Source organism: Schistocerca americana, chromosome 5, assembly GCF_021461395.2.
Source record: "Schistocerca americana isolate TAMUIC-IGC-003095 chromosome 5, iqSchAmer2.1, whole genome shotgun sequence".
In the NCBI taxonomy this organism is placed as follows: Eukaryota; Metazoa; Arthropoda; class Insecta; order Orthoptera; family Acrididae; genus Schistocerca; species Schistocerca americana.
The window spans coordinates 386,619,922-386,637,189 of record NC_060123.1 but is presented as its reverse complement, the minus strand read 5'-3'; the positions used below and the strand labels follow the sequence as shown (position 1 = coordinate 386,637,189).

Below are 17,268 nucleotides of genomic sequence, written 5' to 3'. Positions count from 1 at the left end.
TCAAAAGCTTTCTCTAAGTCTACAAATGCTAGAAACGTAGGTTTGCCTTTCCTTAATCTTTTTTCTAAGATAAGTCGTAAGGTCAGTATTGCCTCACGTGTTCCAGTATTTCTACGGAATCCAAACTGATCTTCCCCGAGGTCGGCTTCTACTAGTTTTTCCATTCGTCTGTAAAGAATTCGTGTTAGTACTTTGCAGCTGTGGCTTATTAAACTGATTGTTCGGTAATTTTCACATCTGTCAACACCTGCTTTCTTTGGGATTGGAATTATTATATTCTTCTTGAAGTCTGACGGTATTTCGCCTGTCTCATACATCTTGCTCGCCAGATGGTAGAGTTTTGTCAGGACTGGCTCTCCCAAGGCCATCAGTAGTTCTAATGGAATGTTGTCTACTCCTGGGGCCTTGTTTCGACTCAGGTCTTTCAGTGCTCTGTCAAACTCTTCACCCAGTATCGTACCTCCCATTTCATCTTCATCTACATCCTCTTCCATTTATATAATATTGTCCTCAAGTACATCGCCATTGTATAGACCCTCTATATACTCCTTCCACCTTTCTGCTTTTCCTTCTTTGGTTAAAACTGGGTGTCCATCGAAGCTCTTGATATTCATACAAGTGCCTCTCTTTTCTCCAAAGGTCTCTTTAATTTTCCTGTAGGCAGTATCTATCTTGCCCCTAGTGAGATAAGCCTCTACATCCTTACATTTGTCCTCTAGCCATCCCTGCTTAGCCATTTTGCACTTCCTGTCGATCTCATTTTTGAGACGTTTATGTTCCTTTTTGCGTGTTTCATTTGCTGCATTTTTATATTTTCTCCTTTCATCAATTAAATTCAATATTTCTTCTGTTACCCAAGGATTTCTACTAGCCATCATCTTTTACCTACTTGATCCTCTGCTGCCTTCACTACTTCATCCCTCAGAGGTACCCATTCTTCTTGTACTGTATTTCTTTCCCCCATTCCTGTTAATTGTTCCCTTATGCTCTCCCTGAAACTCTGAACAACCTCTGGTTTAGGCAGTTTATCCAGGTCCCATCTCCTTAAATTCCCATCTTTTTGCAGTTTCTTCAGTTTTAATCTACAGTTCATAGCCAATAGATTGTGGTCAGAGTCGACATCTGCCCCTGGAAATGTCTTACAGTTTGAAACCTGCTTCCTAAATCTCTTTCTTACCATTATATAATATATCTGATACCTACTAGTATCTCCAGGATTCTTCCATGTATACAGTGAAACCTCTTTATAACGGTCCCTCATACAATGTTTTCCTCTATGTTACATCTGTTTTTTTCAGTCCCGGCTAAGCCCATATAAACAATGTTAAATTTTCCTGTTGACTGCGTTTCCTCTATATTGCAATTTCCTCCATGTAATGCTTATATTTTTGGAACCCTGGTCAGTTATTTACCTCTTTATAACGTTTAAGTGACTAGATGCATCGTTTTCCATTCTGTGGATTCACAGTTTGCACCGGCTCGGAAAGCCCGCGCTCAGCGTGTTTCATTTGTCAGCGGCAGAACCTGGTCATGTGATATATGACGCACATTCTACTTGCGATCTTTTTAGCGCCATTTACTTTCACCCATCCACCTAATGGCCCCATGTTTTAATTACAAAAAACTAATCATTTGATACATTGATGATTTGCAATGAATATCATATTAAAGTGTTGTGAAAATTTAAAATGTCATCTATGGCACCATTTGTCAAAGCTGATTAGTGGTATCCCGATCTTCAGTAATGCCCTATAATTATTATTTGGAAGTCTTCCTGTTTATAGTGTTTTCCTCTATACAGTGTTCAGAATTTGTGGTCCCTTGAAAAATGTTATATAGAGGTTTCACTGTACAACCTTCTTTTATGATTCTTGAACCAAGTGTTAGCAATGATTAAGTTATGCTCTGTGCAAAATTCTACCAGACAGCTTCCTCTTTCATTTCTTAACCCCAATCCATATTCACCTACTATGTTTCCTTCTCTCCCTTTTCCTACTCTCGAATTCCAGTCACCCATGACTATTAAATTTTCGTCTCCCTTCACTACCTGAATAATTTCTTTTATCTCATCATACATTTCATCAATTTCTTCATCCTCTGCAGAGCTAGTTGGCATATAAACTTGTACTACTGTAGGAGGCGTGGGCTTCGTGTCTATCTTGGCGACAATAATACATTCACTATGCTGTTTGTAGTAGCTTACTCGCACTCCTATTTTTTTATTCATTATTAAACCTACTCCTGCATTACCCGTATTTGATTTTGTATTTATAACCCTGTATTCACCTGATCAAAAGTCTTGTTCCTCCTGCCACTGAACTTCACTAACTCCTACTATATCTAACTTTAATCTATCCATTTCTCTTTTTAAATTTTCTAACCTACCTGCCCAATTAAGTGGATCTGACATTCCACGCTCTGATCCGTAGAACGCCAGTTTTCTTTCTCCTGATTACGATGTAACCTTGAGTAGTCCCTGCCCAGAGATCCGAATGGGGCACTATTTTACCTCCGGAATATTTTACCCAAGAGGACGCCATCATCATTCAGCCATACAGTAAAGCTGCATGCCCTCGGGAAAAATTACAGCTGTAGTTTCCCCTTGCTTTCAGCCGTTCGCAGTACCAGCACAGCAAGGCTGTTTTGGTTAGTGTTACAAGGCCAGGTCAGTCAATCATCTAGACTGTTGCCCCTGCAACTACTGAAAAGGCTGCTGCCCCTCTTCAGGAACCACACATTTGTCTGGCCTCTCAACAGATACCCCTCCATTGTGGTTACACCTACGGTACGGCCATCTGTATCGCTGAGGCACGCAAGCCTCCCCACCAACGGCAAGGTCCATGGTTCATGGGGGGGAGATTGGTCATACAACACTGATATATAAATCGTTTTCCATCAGCCATAGCGGAAAGTTGCAGAGCTACCACTGTTTTGCATCACAATGTAAGCCCCATCCTCTTCGTCATCCTTGTGCATCAGGCACAACTTGGTTTGAATTCCATTACACATGTAGTTGGAAAATCCTCTTTACCTCCTGTGCCTTCATTTGAAGAATTTGTCAAGTAATCAGTGAGCCTTCACTGTGTTTCTCTAGTACATGCTGAACAACCTGCTTCTTCAGTTCAGGAAACCCTGCCCCTCTTCAGTCCCCTGAAAGTTTGGCATGTGGAACTGCTTTCTTCAGTTTATTCTTTATCTGATACCACCTAAAGACATTCATTTTTGTGACACCAAGTTGTCTTCCTGTTTCACAGTTATTTGTGGGCTTTGCTTCATGATTCACTATTCAATCAGTATTTTATGCATTTATGCAATTGTGAACTGTGATCTTGTAGGTCTATATTTCACAGCAGAATCGTGGCTGCTATTTCCACGCATTATTGAGTCCTCCAGTTTACTGTTCTGACAATATAAGCAAACTGAATCATAATAGTATGTTCTGCTCTCAGCTCCCTACAGCTGTATTGGTTGTAATCTTACCTGCTTGGGCTAATACTGCCACCAGCGTAGAAAAACAATGGTGCTGTAGAGCAGTAGTAGCTTTAATCTTTTTTTTCAAGTGTTCTTTGTGAACAAATTTTTGTTAGCATTAATTTATCTCCTATAGAAATGTATATCATCAGTGAATATGTGTCCAATTTTAAAGGCAATTAAGTTCTGACAAAAAATGAATTGAAATGAACTTCAGTTTAAAACATAATAGGTGTCCAGAAAAAGCCAAGGTGCACATTCACACAGTTAGCTGTGCAGTGAAATTTTCTACCCACTAACTACTTCCCTCCTCACATTTGTCCTAGTGCTCCACCAGGCTGGTGTTGCTGTTCCTCCTCCAGCCCTTCTAAAATCTTCTAATTAAATGTGTAAGTGACCTCTTTTGCCAGTTTAATCTGTAAAAGTAAGACAATCCATACATTAATCTAGTACAAAGCATAAAAGCATTGACTGCAGTAAAAGTTCAGTCTGTGAAGGTAAGACAAACCTTCATTTTTTAGTGACAGATTTGGGAAAAAAAACTCATCTTATAGCCATGTAAATACAGGATGCACTATAGCTCAAAAAAGAGTTTATCCAGAAACTAACAGAGTTTTCAGTCGGTTTATGTGCATGTTGACAGTCTTAACACACCTACTATTCAGTAAATTGTTACCTTTCCTCCAAAATTATTTATGTTCTGCCAGAACATTCCATACCTCATGTATCATAGTGGTGATTTGTGTTTTAAGTCAGGAAAGAGTAGTGAAAGGACGCCCACGTTCAGCGTCATATTCTTCAATCCAACATGGAGTTCATTACAATAATATCAAAATGCTCATATTGCATATGTAGCAAAAAATATGAATACACCTACTTAATATGTAAGTTGTGAAATGCAAATCTTTTTGCTAGTGGTACCTGTTATTTGTTGATCACTCAGTTGTGACCATCTCACCAGCTCACAGTATCAGTCATGAGGGCACACAGTCAGTGAGCAACTTTACACAATTTCATATTTAGTGAGCTTGTCAACCACTCTGGGGAAACTAACGGAGTAACTGATATTTTATGAGTGTCGTACAGCAAATTCATGTAGGGCTGGTGGCCTGTAGTGTGTTTTTAAATGTTGTAACAAAAATAATTTGGGAGTGGTGACTTTTGTAAAAATAATGAATCATTAATACAACTGAGGAGTGCTGTGAAAAGTGAAAGTTGAGATGTTCCAGTGACTGGTACTTGCCAGCATATTCTGCACTTTGATATCTGATTATGCAATACAACAGTAGTTAACCTAGAAGCATACCCCTGATGACCTTATGCAGTAGACAGTGTCAATGTACTTTGACTCTCTCATCTGTAACTGGTGTAGATTACCATTATAAACAATCTAGTTGGTACTACTAGCTTATCAGTTGGGTGATAGACACATATTAAAAAGTCTCGCCAAATGAAGTGGGACAGTGATAAGTCACCAGACTTGCATTTAGGAGGACAGTGGTTCAAATCCCGATCTGTCCATCATGAGTTAGGTTTTCTGTGGTTTCCATAAGTCTTAAGGCAAATGCCAAAATGGTTCCCTTCAAAAAGACTGTGTGCTCCATTTCCAATGACCTTGTAGTTGACATGATATTAAACCTTAATCTTCCGTCTTTCCTTATTAAATGTATTTTAGCTTAACAACTTGTCAGCTTTCCATTACTCAGTTTGTATTTTTCATCAACACTTTGGTGTTATTTATCCATGACAGAAGGTGTCAAAATGGCAGACGAGTGATGGAAATTGTATGGTCTGGGGTATGTTTAAGTGACAGGAACTGGGACTTCTAATACCTGTAGGGAAATTCGTGGAAGATTTACAATACTGCCAATATGTAGAGCAGAATGCAGCTGACAATGTTGCAAATTTACCCAAACAGAGGGGTATTTTTCATGGTAAGTACAAATTGTGCTATGCTACATATTTCATACAGGAATTGTTCAAAAATTCTTTATCAGTTAGAATGGTTTCTGAATTCTTCATGTCTTAATCCTACTAAATGCATCTTGTCATAATCCACACATATGCCATTCTTGGCATGTTGTATATTCCGCCATGAATACATTCCTCGTAGTTGTTAGTCTAGGATTTTTTCAGTCATTGTACAAGTTTCTGCCCTCGCCTACCACCTTTCACGAACTCTAGCTGTCACTCATTACACTTCCACCTAGCTAACAGACCATATTGCTTGCAACGAGCCTGTCATGCCCACTCTGGCTATGGTGATGTGAGATGGTTTACCACATGAGGGGCCATCACTGATGACACAGTTATTGCAGGTTTTTGTTCTGTGGTTGAGAAGGGTGGGGGGGGGGGGGGGGGGGCAATTGCCGTTGTTTGATGTTTGTCTTTGAAGTGACAGATTCACTGTTGGGCCTCTTGTGGCAAGTGCAAGTAGGACCTACTCACCTAATTATTAAGTCATGCCAAAGCAGTCACTTCAACTGTATGAGCTTTACAACCTAAGGGTGGGAAGCTGTGTTACATCGAATTACGTCATTGCTTTGGTATAGGATGAACATTTGATCACTTTAATTTCTTCTCTAGAAAGAATGGGCATTGTTTACTCCATGTTCAATAATTTTTCTGAATAATTAATATAGTTTTCAAGACATGTATGCAGTACCATGCTAATGAAAATCTGTACAATATTTACCACAAGTTCCTCGACCATACATTCCAAAATTGTGTTGTCAAACCTGTGGCACTTGTAACAACTCTTTGGGTGGAGGAAGTGCAGATGTAATTTCATATGTAAAAACTTGTAACAATAAATTCATTGAGTACAGGAGAAATGAAAGCCGTAGTTTGCGTTTCACCTTCCTCTTTCCCCCCTCCCCCCACTCCCCCACTTCTGTGACTTCTTTATACTTCCATCCTTATTGGAGCTTGGAGTTCTGTACAGCTCATGTGTACTGTAGCTTTCTATGCTACAGAATTTTTGTTATTATTTTTATTATTATTGTTGTTGGCTATTGTCCAAGAGTTTTATTTCTGAGAAGATTATTTTCACTTCCAGGACGATACCAGTGTGTATGGACATGATTGTATGTGGAATGGCACCTGTCAGTTAGCAAATGTGGGGTCCATAGAAAGTTATTGAGCTCTGCTAGTAAGGCTCTTTCTGGCTCAGTGACTTGATTTAGTGTAAAGCATTTATATTAATTTCATCTGATCCATTACTCTTATACTCTACTATAAGATAGCTACTAAACAGTTTTGTGATATTTCAATTATTTCCCATTCTATGCACTCTCTATTTCAGTGGTAGCAAAGGTACTGGGGAAGAGTGTGGTAAGTAGCAGTCTATCCTCTTCATGACATTGTCAATTTATGTCAAAATATACCCGTGAGTTGACATTCACTCACGTTCTGTTACTGAAAGAATACCAGCTTCTGCTCCAGTCCAGTTAAAAGCTGAACTGAGATTACATGACTGTTGTAATTTTTTTCTCTTACTCTATCTTCTTTCTACACTTGTGAGACATTCTTTTGCTGATGATACTAGGTAACTACAGATTCTACAAATTTATTCAAACTCTAAGACCTGATTGTACAGTATGTTGCCTGTCAGTATAATCAGTTTCACAAGACATTGTCCACTAATCCTCTTCACAGCAGTAGCACACTGAGAGAGTGCCTGATTGTTAACAAAGAACTGTTTTGTCAATTTTGTCCTGTTCATAATTTGAATGATATACAAACTTAATATTCACATGCTGTAATTGTAAATTATGTCAGTGAATATTTCTTAACTGCTGTACTGTGTATTTGAAAAAAGCATGATTTTTTGCCCTGGTCATAGCTTCAGAGAGTGCAAATCAAATCCACTTTCTTAGCTTGCTTCACCCCATACCTTGACATGTTTCAATTAATCATACAGCAGCCACTGCGGACAAAGAACTTCTTATCTCTAATATTGCATTATTGTTCTCTTTGTAAATGTGGTAAAATTCTGTGACTTCCTATTTGCAGAAGTTATTTAAGCATCAGGTGCCATATTTAGAAAGAATGGATTTCAGATCCACGTCTGGCATCCTAATTTAGGTTTCCTGTGGTTTCCCTAAAAGAGTTCAGGCAGATACTGAAGTGGTACACTAATTGGGGCATCTGCTGCTTTCTCCCTTCATCTTTCTCCAACAGAGCTAAACCTCCAACTGTAATGGCCTCAACATCAGTGTGTCATTGAACTCTATTCCTCATTCCTGTCCTGATTGAGAAAGAAACTAGTCACTGAACATCAAATACTGAACCTTCTGTTTCTAGGTTAGATGATGATGTGGTATCCATTGACATCAGACTTCCTCAGCATGTTGACCCTCAAGGAAGATCTTAAGAAATGGCTGCCAATCCAGTCCTAAGAGTGCATGGGATGTGCTGGTAGGTGCAGTGGCCATCCTCTTCAGTCTTTCTCTTAAACACAATGAATGACAACTGCTTCGAAAGAAAGAAAATCACCAAGTGCCAAATGTCAGCTCTTGATTCACTGTTCTGCACTCTAATAAACTTTGAAATAACCAAATATTAAAATATAATTGCATGGAAATGCTCCCATATCATAACTGATATTGACGGAATAATGTATGAGCCTGACAGTTGAGTCTCTTCAACACTTTCAGTAACTGCACTTTCATCTGTTTACATTGTACATTATCACTTCTTCTTCCAGCAGTTTGCAGGCACACAGCTGAGAAGTTATTTCTCCATAAAATTTCAGCAGAATAATTGAAAAACCTAATTATAGCTCTGCTGCATGCTCAAACCTGATAGATCATTCAGCTTGCTGGAAAAACTGAAATACACATACAACTTCTCTTTCTTGGAAGTGAGACACTTGTCCGTAATTTAGTCAGTCAGTCATACTTGCAGATGATACGTGTTCCTACAACTTGTGAAATTCCTGCCTATACAAAAAAAAAAAAAAATAATGTTGTATATTCTAAAGACTGTACGTAGTGTAGATCAAGGAACTTTATATCTCATAAAATACACAGATGTGTTTGATAGAGACTAGAGTCACACATTACTTATAAGTCCAATCAAAACTACTTGGATCCTGAATCATGGGTCTGGCACTTTATTTTGTATTTCATCACTCATCATACCCCCCCCCCCCCCCCCCCCCCACACACACACACACAATGATGCTAATGAAATACATGCATTTCATACAGGGCACTAACCAAACACTACTGGGTACTTCTGCACAAGATATGATTCAGTGTCATCTATGCAGTTGTCATAATTACAGAGATTGGCTTACAGTAGATAAGCTCGCACGACATTGCGTGAAGTCATATTTTCAAAGATGGCAATTCATTGTTGTAACTGGGTCACCACAGTCATAACTAGAACTGCTTCACACAGTGTTGTGCTTTAGTGCAATTATTAGTGTATGAACTTCAATTGTAGAAAGTTGTAGGTTCGGAGCCCATCAAGGTAGTGAAGTTATTTTCATTCCTAAATCCAATCAAAAAGGATTTTATTATTATTTTCATTCAATTAATTTGTTTAAAAGTATCATTCTTTTTCATTTGGAATCTGGCTGTATCACCTACAATCTACAACCAAGTGCCATGAGGATTGCTCAGTGGTTGGTAACGGAGCAGCCTTTGTAGCAAGTGTGAGAATAGTTTTAGGTAACCAATGATAGCTAAAAATTACAGTTTGCTTTTAACGTTGAAACTGAACCTTTTCTGTCTACAGTTTACTAGTAGAGGTTAGCTTTAATTCTGGTGAACAAAGTGATCATGATTTTAGTTCTGCAGCAGATTATTGACCTCTGTTTTCTCAGATACATTACACATCATACGGTTGTGGTTAGCTTAGGACATGAGTTTAAACTCGAGGCTACAAAACCTGTTGTCTGGCGCAGTTTAGTCACTGGTCTCTTGAAATCAGCCGTCAACAGAACAACTTGCATTTCCAACATACCTCATAGTGGTCACTTCGAACATTGCTCCACATTACACATTGTGAAGTGACCCACCTTGTTTGTATGTCAACTATAAATGAGCAAGTGAAGGCTGTGTTTAGAAAGTCAGCCAGTACTTAGCACGATAACCAGTCCATGTGAGGGTCATCTGGTACCTGCACAGTAATAGCCCCCTGACTGATGATACCCAACACTTACCTTCCTGCACATGCTGAGAGTATGTGCTTGTATGTGTGATGGGGGTGGGGGGTGCTGGGGGAGGGGGGGGGCGGTGAGGCAACAGGACTCCGGACACCGTCAATCCAGCCAAGTGAGCATTTCTCTGGCTGGGTGCCGTCTTGTGGAGGGGAGGGGGGGGGGGGGGGGGGGGGCACCGCGTCAGGGGTGGGAAACACAACTTAATAATGTTAGACCATGACTTCTACTTCTTCAAGAAGCAAATCCCCCTCAAAAGCGACGGTGACTGCTCTGGTGTCAACCTTATTGTCTGACAGGGCTTGATGTATACAATCTGTGAAATGCACCCCTCATTTCTCCAAGTTTTCATGTTATTCTTCGTTAATCTTCAGTGTTACATTGTACTGAAACATCGAACCCCTTAACATGTTCAGGTTCGTATTGGACCGTATAGTAACAAGTACATCACCACGTTCTTTTACAACAGAGTAATGCTTGGCACCGGGTACGATCAGTTTAGGAGATAGAAAGGATCCTCCATCTGCTCAAGGGGAAGTAAGTTTCTGCAATTTGCTTGATTTTACTTTCGTCCTATGACATGAACAAGAAGTGACTCCCCCCCCCCCCCCCATACCATAAACGTTCGTACACACTTTATTTCCTGCTATTTTGATGGCTATTTTACTTGGCAAACATTGTTTGATTTGAGAATGGGCGTAGCTCGAAACCAGTCAGCAACTAAGTAAACTTCCATTTTAGTTGCATCTCTGGCTGTCTCTTTTTGCATCATACACTTTTATCTCTCTTTATATTATTTCTCATGTCTGGCATCAGTATTGCTTTCAGTGCCTCAGTTTTACCACTCCTACATACTAACACAATTTGCTCAAGTTTCTGGCTGATGTCACTAACTCCGTATGGCATACCTGTTGAATGAGGGACTGATGACCTTGCTGTTTGATCCCTTAAACAACCCACCATAACTAACCTGTGTAACCCTCATCCCAAACATGCACTTTGCTTGACCTAGAACTACTACTACTACTACCACCACCACCACTGAAGCTATATTAATTTTCTCTGTGCTTATGTTGAATGGTTGAATGAGTCCTGTTGTATCGTAATAAGTATTAATATCATCTTTGTTATAAGTGTTATCACTTATTTTTGTGATATTGTTCCAGGCTGATTGTTTGTTACTTCTGAGCAAGGAGGTTCAGTTGAGTACAGCCGAAGCGGAGAAAGTTTTTAGGTCAACTTCTTACAACAGCATCATTCAGAGAGGCCCTGTTGTTGGTCTCCATTATTGTGGACCTGAATGCATTTCTTCATGTCAACAAGTAAGTTTCCCCACACCCACTTCAGTAGTGATTTTATATAACTGTTTTGTAGTAACTGTTTACTCACTCTACTGTAATTTCAGCATGTCATAAACATTACAATGTAATTTGAGTACTGTTTTCTATCATAGACTTTTTTGTGTTCCTTAAACCTTCTTGCCGTTATGTGGCAAGGGCTGTTAGGTGTGATAACTCTAAGCAGCTTGGTACTCTAAGCTTCTTGGTAATTACTTGGCTATAATAGGGCCACATTTCAGTTTCTTGGTTATAACAGAACTTCAATAAAATTGTACTGTTGTGCATGAATGATAACTTTTATGAACATAATGAATAGAAAAATTATCAAGTTCGAAAAACCTTCTCATTGCATTAACGTTTAATAACTGATCACAACAAGACCATGTTAAGGCTGGATCTGTCACTGAAGCTGGTACACAGGCAACTAGATAACACAGTGTTAATGTGTATACTCAAAAAATGCTGCAGGAAAGTTGCTTGAAGAGTAAACACCACATACTTGTTTCTGCAGGGATTCATCAACTGGTCTTGTAGTGACTCTGTCATGATAAGAAGCATCATATGTTAAAAACAGTATAAGAGAAGTTATGGTAATAACATGTATACCATAAACCAGAGTGAAAAAAGCCTGTCTGTCATGACACTATTTTTGTCAACTTTCAGTTAACCTATACTGACCTACTAGTAAACACACTGGACTCACATTTAGCTGGATGACAGTTCAAATATGTATCTGACCATCCAGATGTAGGTTTTCCTTGGTTTCCCTAAATCATTCCAGGCAACTGCCGAAGTGGTTCCTTTGACAAGGGCTTAGCCAACTTCCTTCCCTGTCATTTCATAATCGCATTTCATAATCAACCTTTGTTGACAGGGTTTTAAACTCTAATCCTCTTTCTCTTCTACTAATGAAGATGTAGAATGGCATTGATTTTTTAAAAACATCTGTAGTAACAACTAGAATCTCATTCAGACCTTCATGAAAGACTACATGTTTTAACAGTGAAGTATTGTGGGAGCAACGATAAAGGTGAAAGGACTCTGTTTTCGTGAAGTTCATATACTACTACTCATCTGAACCTGTCAGTGGTAGTATGTTCGGTTGGTGCATAATTTCATAGCATTTTTCCATAAGTTTAATAAACACAACAGCTACACAACACAGACTTTAGGCATCAGTTATTATTATTATTATTATTATTATTATGTCTGAAATATGGTGGTGACAAAATTGTGAAACTGATAACACAGCTCTTCAACAAAATGATACATGGAGATTCAATACCCAACAGATGAAGCTAGGTTACATTAGTACAATATTTAAGAAAGGGGATCACAAAATTTGTTCAAACTATTGAGGAATTTGTGTTACAAACACATTAATGAGAATTTTTGCGAAAGTAATTAAAAACAAACTGGAAAAAAATTGTAGAACCCAAGATGAACAATGTGGATTCACGGCTGGGAGATCTTGTGTAGACCATATTTTCACATTACGACAGATTTTGGAGAAACATAGGGAAAAATAAAAAAATATAGGATTAATTTTCATAGATCTAGAATAAGCGTATGATAATGTTCCAAGAAAATTACTTTGGAGAGCACTACATATGGCAAACATAAACCCTTCCTTGATTAAAATAATACACCAGATGTACAGGGCTATTACAAATGATTGAAGCGATTTCATAAATTCACTGTAGCTCCATTCATTGACATATGGTCACGACACACTACAGATACGTAGAAAAACCCATAAAGTTTTGTTCGGCTGAAGCCGCACTTCAGGTTTCTGCTACCAGAGCGCTTGAGAGCGCAGTGAGACAAAATGGCGACAGGAGCCAAGAAAGCGTTTGTCGTGCTTGAAATGCACTCACATCAGTCAGTCATAACAGTGCAACGACACTTCAGGACGAAGTTCAACAAAGATCCACCAACTGCTAACTCCATTCGGCGATGGTATGCGCAGTTTAAAGCTTCTGGATGCCTCCGTAAGGGGAAATCAACGGGTCGGCCTGCAGTGAGCGAAGAAATGGTTGAACGCGTGCAGGCAAGTTTCACACGTAGCCCGCGGAAGTCGCCGAATAAAGCAAGCAGGGAGCTAAACGTACCACAGCCGACGGTTTGGAAAATCTTGCGGAAAAGGCTAAAGCAGAAGCCTTACCGTTTACAATTGCTACAAGCCCTGACACCCGATGACAAAGTCAAACGCTTTGAATTTTCGGCGCGGTTGCAACAGCTCATGGAAGAGGATGCGTTCAGTGCGAAACTTGTTTTCAGTGATGAAGCAACATTTTTTCTTAATGGTGAAGTGAACAGACACAATGTGCGAATCTGGGCGGTAGAGAATCCTCATGCATTCGTGCAGCAAATTCGCAATTCACCAAAAGTTAACGTGTTTTGTGCAATCTCATGGTTTAAAGTTTACGGCCCATTTTTCTTCTGCAAAAAAAAGTTACAGGACATGTGTATCTGGACATGCTGGAAAATTGGCTCATGCCTCAACTGGAGACCGACAGCGCCGACTTCATCTTTCAACAGGATGGTGCTCCACCGCACTTCCATCATGATGTTCGGCATTTCTTAAACAGGAGATTGGAAAACCGATGGATCGGTCGTGGTGGAGATCATGATCAGCAATTCATGTCATGGCCTCCACACTCTCCCGACTTATCCCCATGCGATTTCTTTCTGTGGGGTTATGTGAAAGATTCAGTGTTTAAACCTCCTCTACCAAGAAACGTGCCAGAACTGCGAGCTCGCATCAACGATGCTTTCGAACTCATTGATGGGGACATGCTGCGCCGAGTGTGGGAGGAACTTGATTATTGGCTTGATGTCTGCCGAATTACTAAAGGGGCACATATCGAACATTTGTGAATGCCCAAAAAACTTTGAGTTTTTGTATGTGTTTGCAAAGCATTGTGAAAATATCTCAAATAATAAAGTTATTGTAGAGCTGTGAAATCGCTTCAATCATTTGTAATAACCCTGTATAAAGATAACATTTGCCACGTGAAAGTTGGTAATAAACTTTCACAGAAATTTAGAACAAGCAAAGGCCTTTTACAGGGCTGTCCCATGTCCCCATCATTATTTAAAAACTATATAGATATTAGCCTTAGAACATGGTCTCGTAAATGTAATAGTATGAGATTAGAAATAAGAGATGGAGTTTACCTACATCATTTATTGTTTGCTGATGATCAAGTAGTCATAGCACAAGATGGGGAGGATGCTAACTATATGTGCAATCAACTAGCAGTAGCATACAAAACTTGGGGTTTGAAGATTAATTACCAAAAAACAGAATGCTTGACTAATGATTCAGATGAGCTATACATTGAAGGAAAGAAAATCAAAAAGATAAACACTTTCTGTTATTTGGGATCCATTTTAGAAATCAAGGGAAAATCAGAGTCAGAAATCAATAAAAGAATTAGTAGCGGACGGAGGTTCATTGGGATGCTTAACTCAGTCTTATGGAGCAGGAATGTAATGAGCAGAACTAAAAAATTAATATACAAATCCATATTAGAGTGTGTGGTTCTGTATGGAACGGAGACCTGGACAATTAACATGAAGTGTATTAAAAAATTACAAGCTCTAGAGTTGGACTTCTGGAGAAGATCGGCAAGAATCTCCAGGAAAGAAAAGATAAGGAACACCGAAATAATAAGGAGAATGGAAATAAAAGAAAGAATATATGACGTAATGGATAGGAAGAAATTACAGTGGTACGGGCATGTACAACGAATGGAGAAAACCAGAATACCAAAATTGATACTGCAGTGGGAACCGAAGGGGAGAAGAAGAAGAGGATGACCTATGACCACCTGGCTCCAAAATGTACAGCACACAATGAGAAGAATGGGCGCAGAGGAAGAGGACACACAGGGTCGAAACACATGGAGGAATATTTTGAAAATTTATTGTTTGTATTGTAATTTCCAAGTAAATTGTTATGTTGGAGATAAGCCTCTGTAATGAGGAAAAGCTCAAAATAAGAAAAAATTATGATTTCCAATTATTCCCATTTAAAGAGAGTGTTTGAACTTGAATTCCTTTATGATGATTGTTTATGTTTTTTCTGAGCCCAATTTTTTTTCATGTGTTCATTGTGTTGTTTCTTTCACTCCGCTGTCCATTTCTATCCTGGTCTCTTCTGTGTTGTGGTGTCAAATTTATGTTTTTTGATGATCTTCCTGAATTCAGTTCTATTTTCTGCATCATTTACTGTTGTGTGTGCTTGTCTGAGGTCCTCTTCAACTTCTTTTATCCATTTTGTTTTTCCTCTGCCTGAGTTGATGACTTTAAGAATTTGCTTTGAAATTCTGTTTTCATTCATCCTGTGGATATGTCCTTAGAACTGCATTCTTCTTTTCCTTATTGTATCTGTAATCTTGTCTGTGTATTTATATAATCCTGATGTTGGTCTCTTCTTCCAGATTCCTTGCTCTTGTATTGGGCCAAAAATTTTCCTGAGAATTTTCCTTTCTTGTTTCTCTATTTCTTTGATTTTAGATTGCCCACCTATTTGTGTTGCTTCAGATGCATAGAGAGCCTCCAGAAGTACGACAGTGTTGTAGTGCCTCAATTTTGCGTTAATGGATGTGGACTTTTTGTTATAATAGTTCCACGTGAGTATATATGCTTTCTGCAGTTTTTTAATTCTTTCCTCATTGGCCTTTAGGTTGATCCCTGATGGCTGGATGATTTCTCCCAGGTACTTAAAATGTGGTACTTGTACAATTTTCCCATGGGTTGTCACAATAGGCAATTTGTCTCTGTGTTTTCTCATACAAGATTTGCAGGCCAGTTCTTTGTGCAATTTCCTGTAACTTCTCTATGGCGTTAGCGGCTTCTTTTCCATTATTTGTGAGGATTGCAAGATCATTTGCAAAAGCTAAACACTTCACATTGAATCTGTTATCTTTTCTAATGCCAATTTGGATTTCTTTGACTTCTTTTTCCCATGTCCTGATAATTTTTCCAAGAATGATATTAAAGAGTAATGGTGAAAGTCCGTCACCCTGTCGCACTCCAGTTTGGATTTCAAATGGTTCAGAGATATCCCCCACAAATTTAACCTTGGAGATTGTGTCAGTTAATGTTTTGCCGAATGATTGCTCTTGTGTTTCTGTCAATGCTGAATTCTTCCAGCGTGTTGCAGAGCACTACTCTGTCTATTGAGTCGTAGGCCTTTTTAAAATCTATGAAAGTGACCACTGTGTTTCAGGTGTTTCTCATCTGGAGAATCATTTTCAGATTCCAGATCTGCTCTATGCATGATTGTCCCTTGTGAAAACCAGCCTGGTATTCTCCTATTTGTGGGTCAGCTTGTTCTTCTAATCTATTCATGAGAACTTTTGACAGGATTTTATATGTGACCGGCACGAGTGAGATACCCCTGTAATTATTTGGTTCAGTTTTGTCCCCTTTTTTGTGGAGTGGATGGATGAGTGCGCATTTCCATTCAGAAAGGATCTGTTCTGTTTCCCAAATGTTTAATATGATTTTCTGGATTTTTCCTGTTAATCTTTCATCATTTAGTTTCCATAGTTCTGCAATAATTCCATCTTCTCCTGCGGGTAATATAAACTCTTTTACTATTTATAATGATCTCCCAATGCTGAACTACCCTTCTGAGTATCCGACTGTAGAAATTGTGGTATTGAAGTAAAGAACTCATCAAGCCATGTTTGGAGCACTTTAACTTCCTGGTAGGAAGTTCCTTGAAGGTTGTTTGCTAGAGTGCAAAAGGTGAAAGTCAGTGGGTGCTAGATCAGTTGAATAATATGGTTGCGGAATGACTTCCCAATCCAACTCCTGAATAGTGCTTTTTGTCCCTCTAGCAGAATACAGGCAGGCATTATCGTGGAGTAGCATCACGTCACACAGTCTTCCTGGCCATTGTTCTTTGATTACATCTGCAATCGTCTCAGTTGTTGACAAAATGTCAGCAGTCGTAGTTACACCTCAGGGAAGCAATTTGTAGTACACCACACTGTTGCTTCATTTGCATAACCTTATCTTTTGTGGATGTGCGCAGGTATTTTGCGGGGAGTTGCTGCTTTGTTTTGGTTCAACGATTCCTTTATTTTCCTTAAGTTAGCATAAAGACACCATTTCTCATCACCAGTAATGATACAGGATAGGAGTGGTTGTTGTTGACCACGAGCGAATTGATGACGAGCAATCAGAGATGCACCCACAAATTTTCGTGATTTTGGTTTAGAGCATGCAGTATACTTACACCTGATTTTTTAACCTTCCCCATTGTATGCA

The 17,268-nt window shown here is 39.1% G+C and overlaps 1 protein-coding gene across 1 annotated transcript in view; it reads left to right on the top strand.

The window, feature by feature from the left end:
- LOC124616039 (protein XRP2-like) overlaps positions 1–17,268 on the top strand; it is a 50,545-nt gene that overhangs the window by 8,749 nt on the left and 24,528 nt on the right. Inside the window, exon 6 of the mRNA XM_047144264.1 lies at positions 10,807–10,962. Coding sequence (XP_047000220.1) covers positions 10,807–10,962 — 156 coding nt within the window. The remainder of the gene's footprint in view (positions 1–10,806; positions 10,963–17,268) is intronic.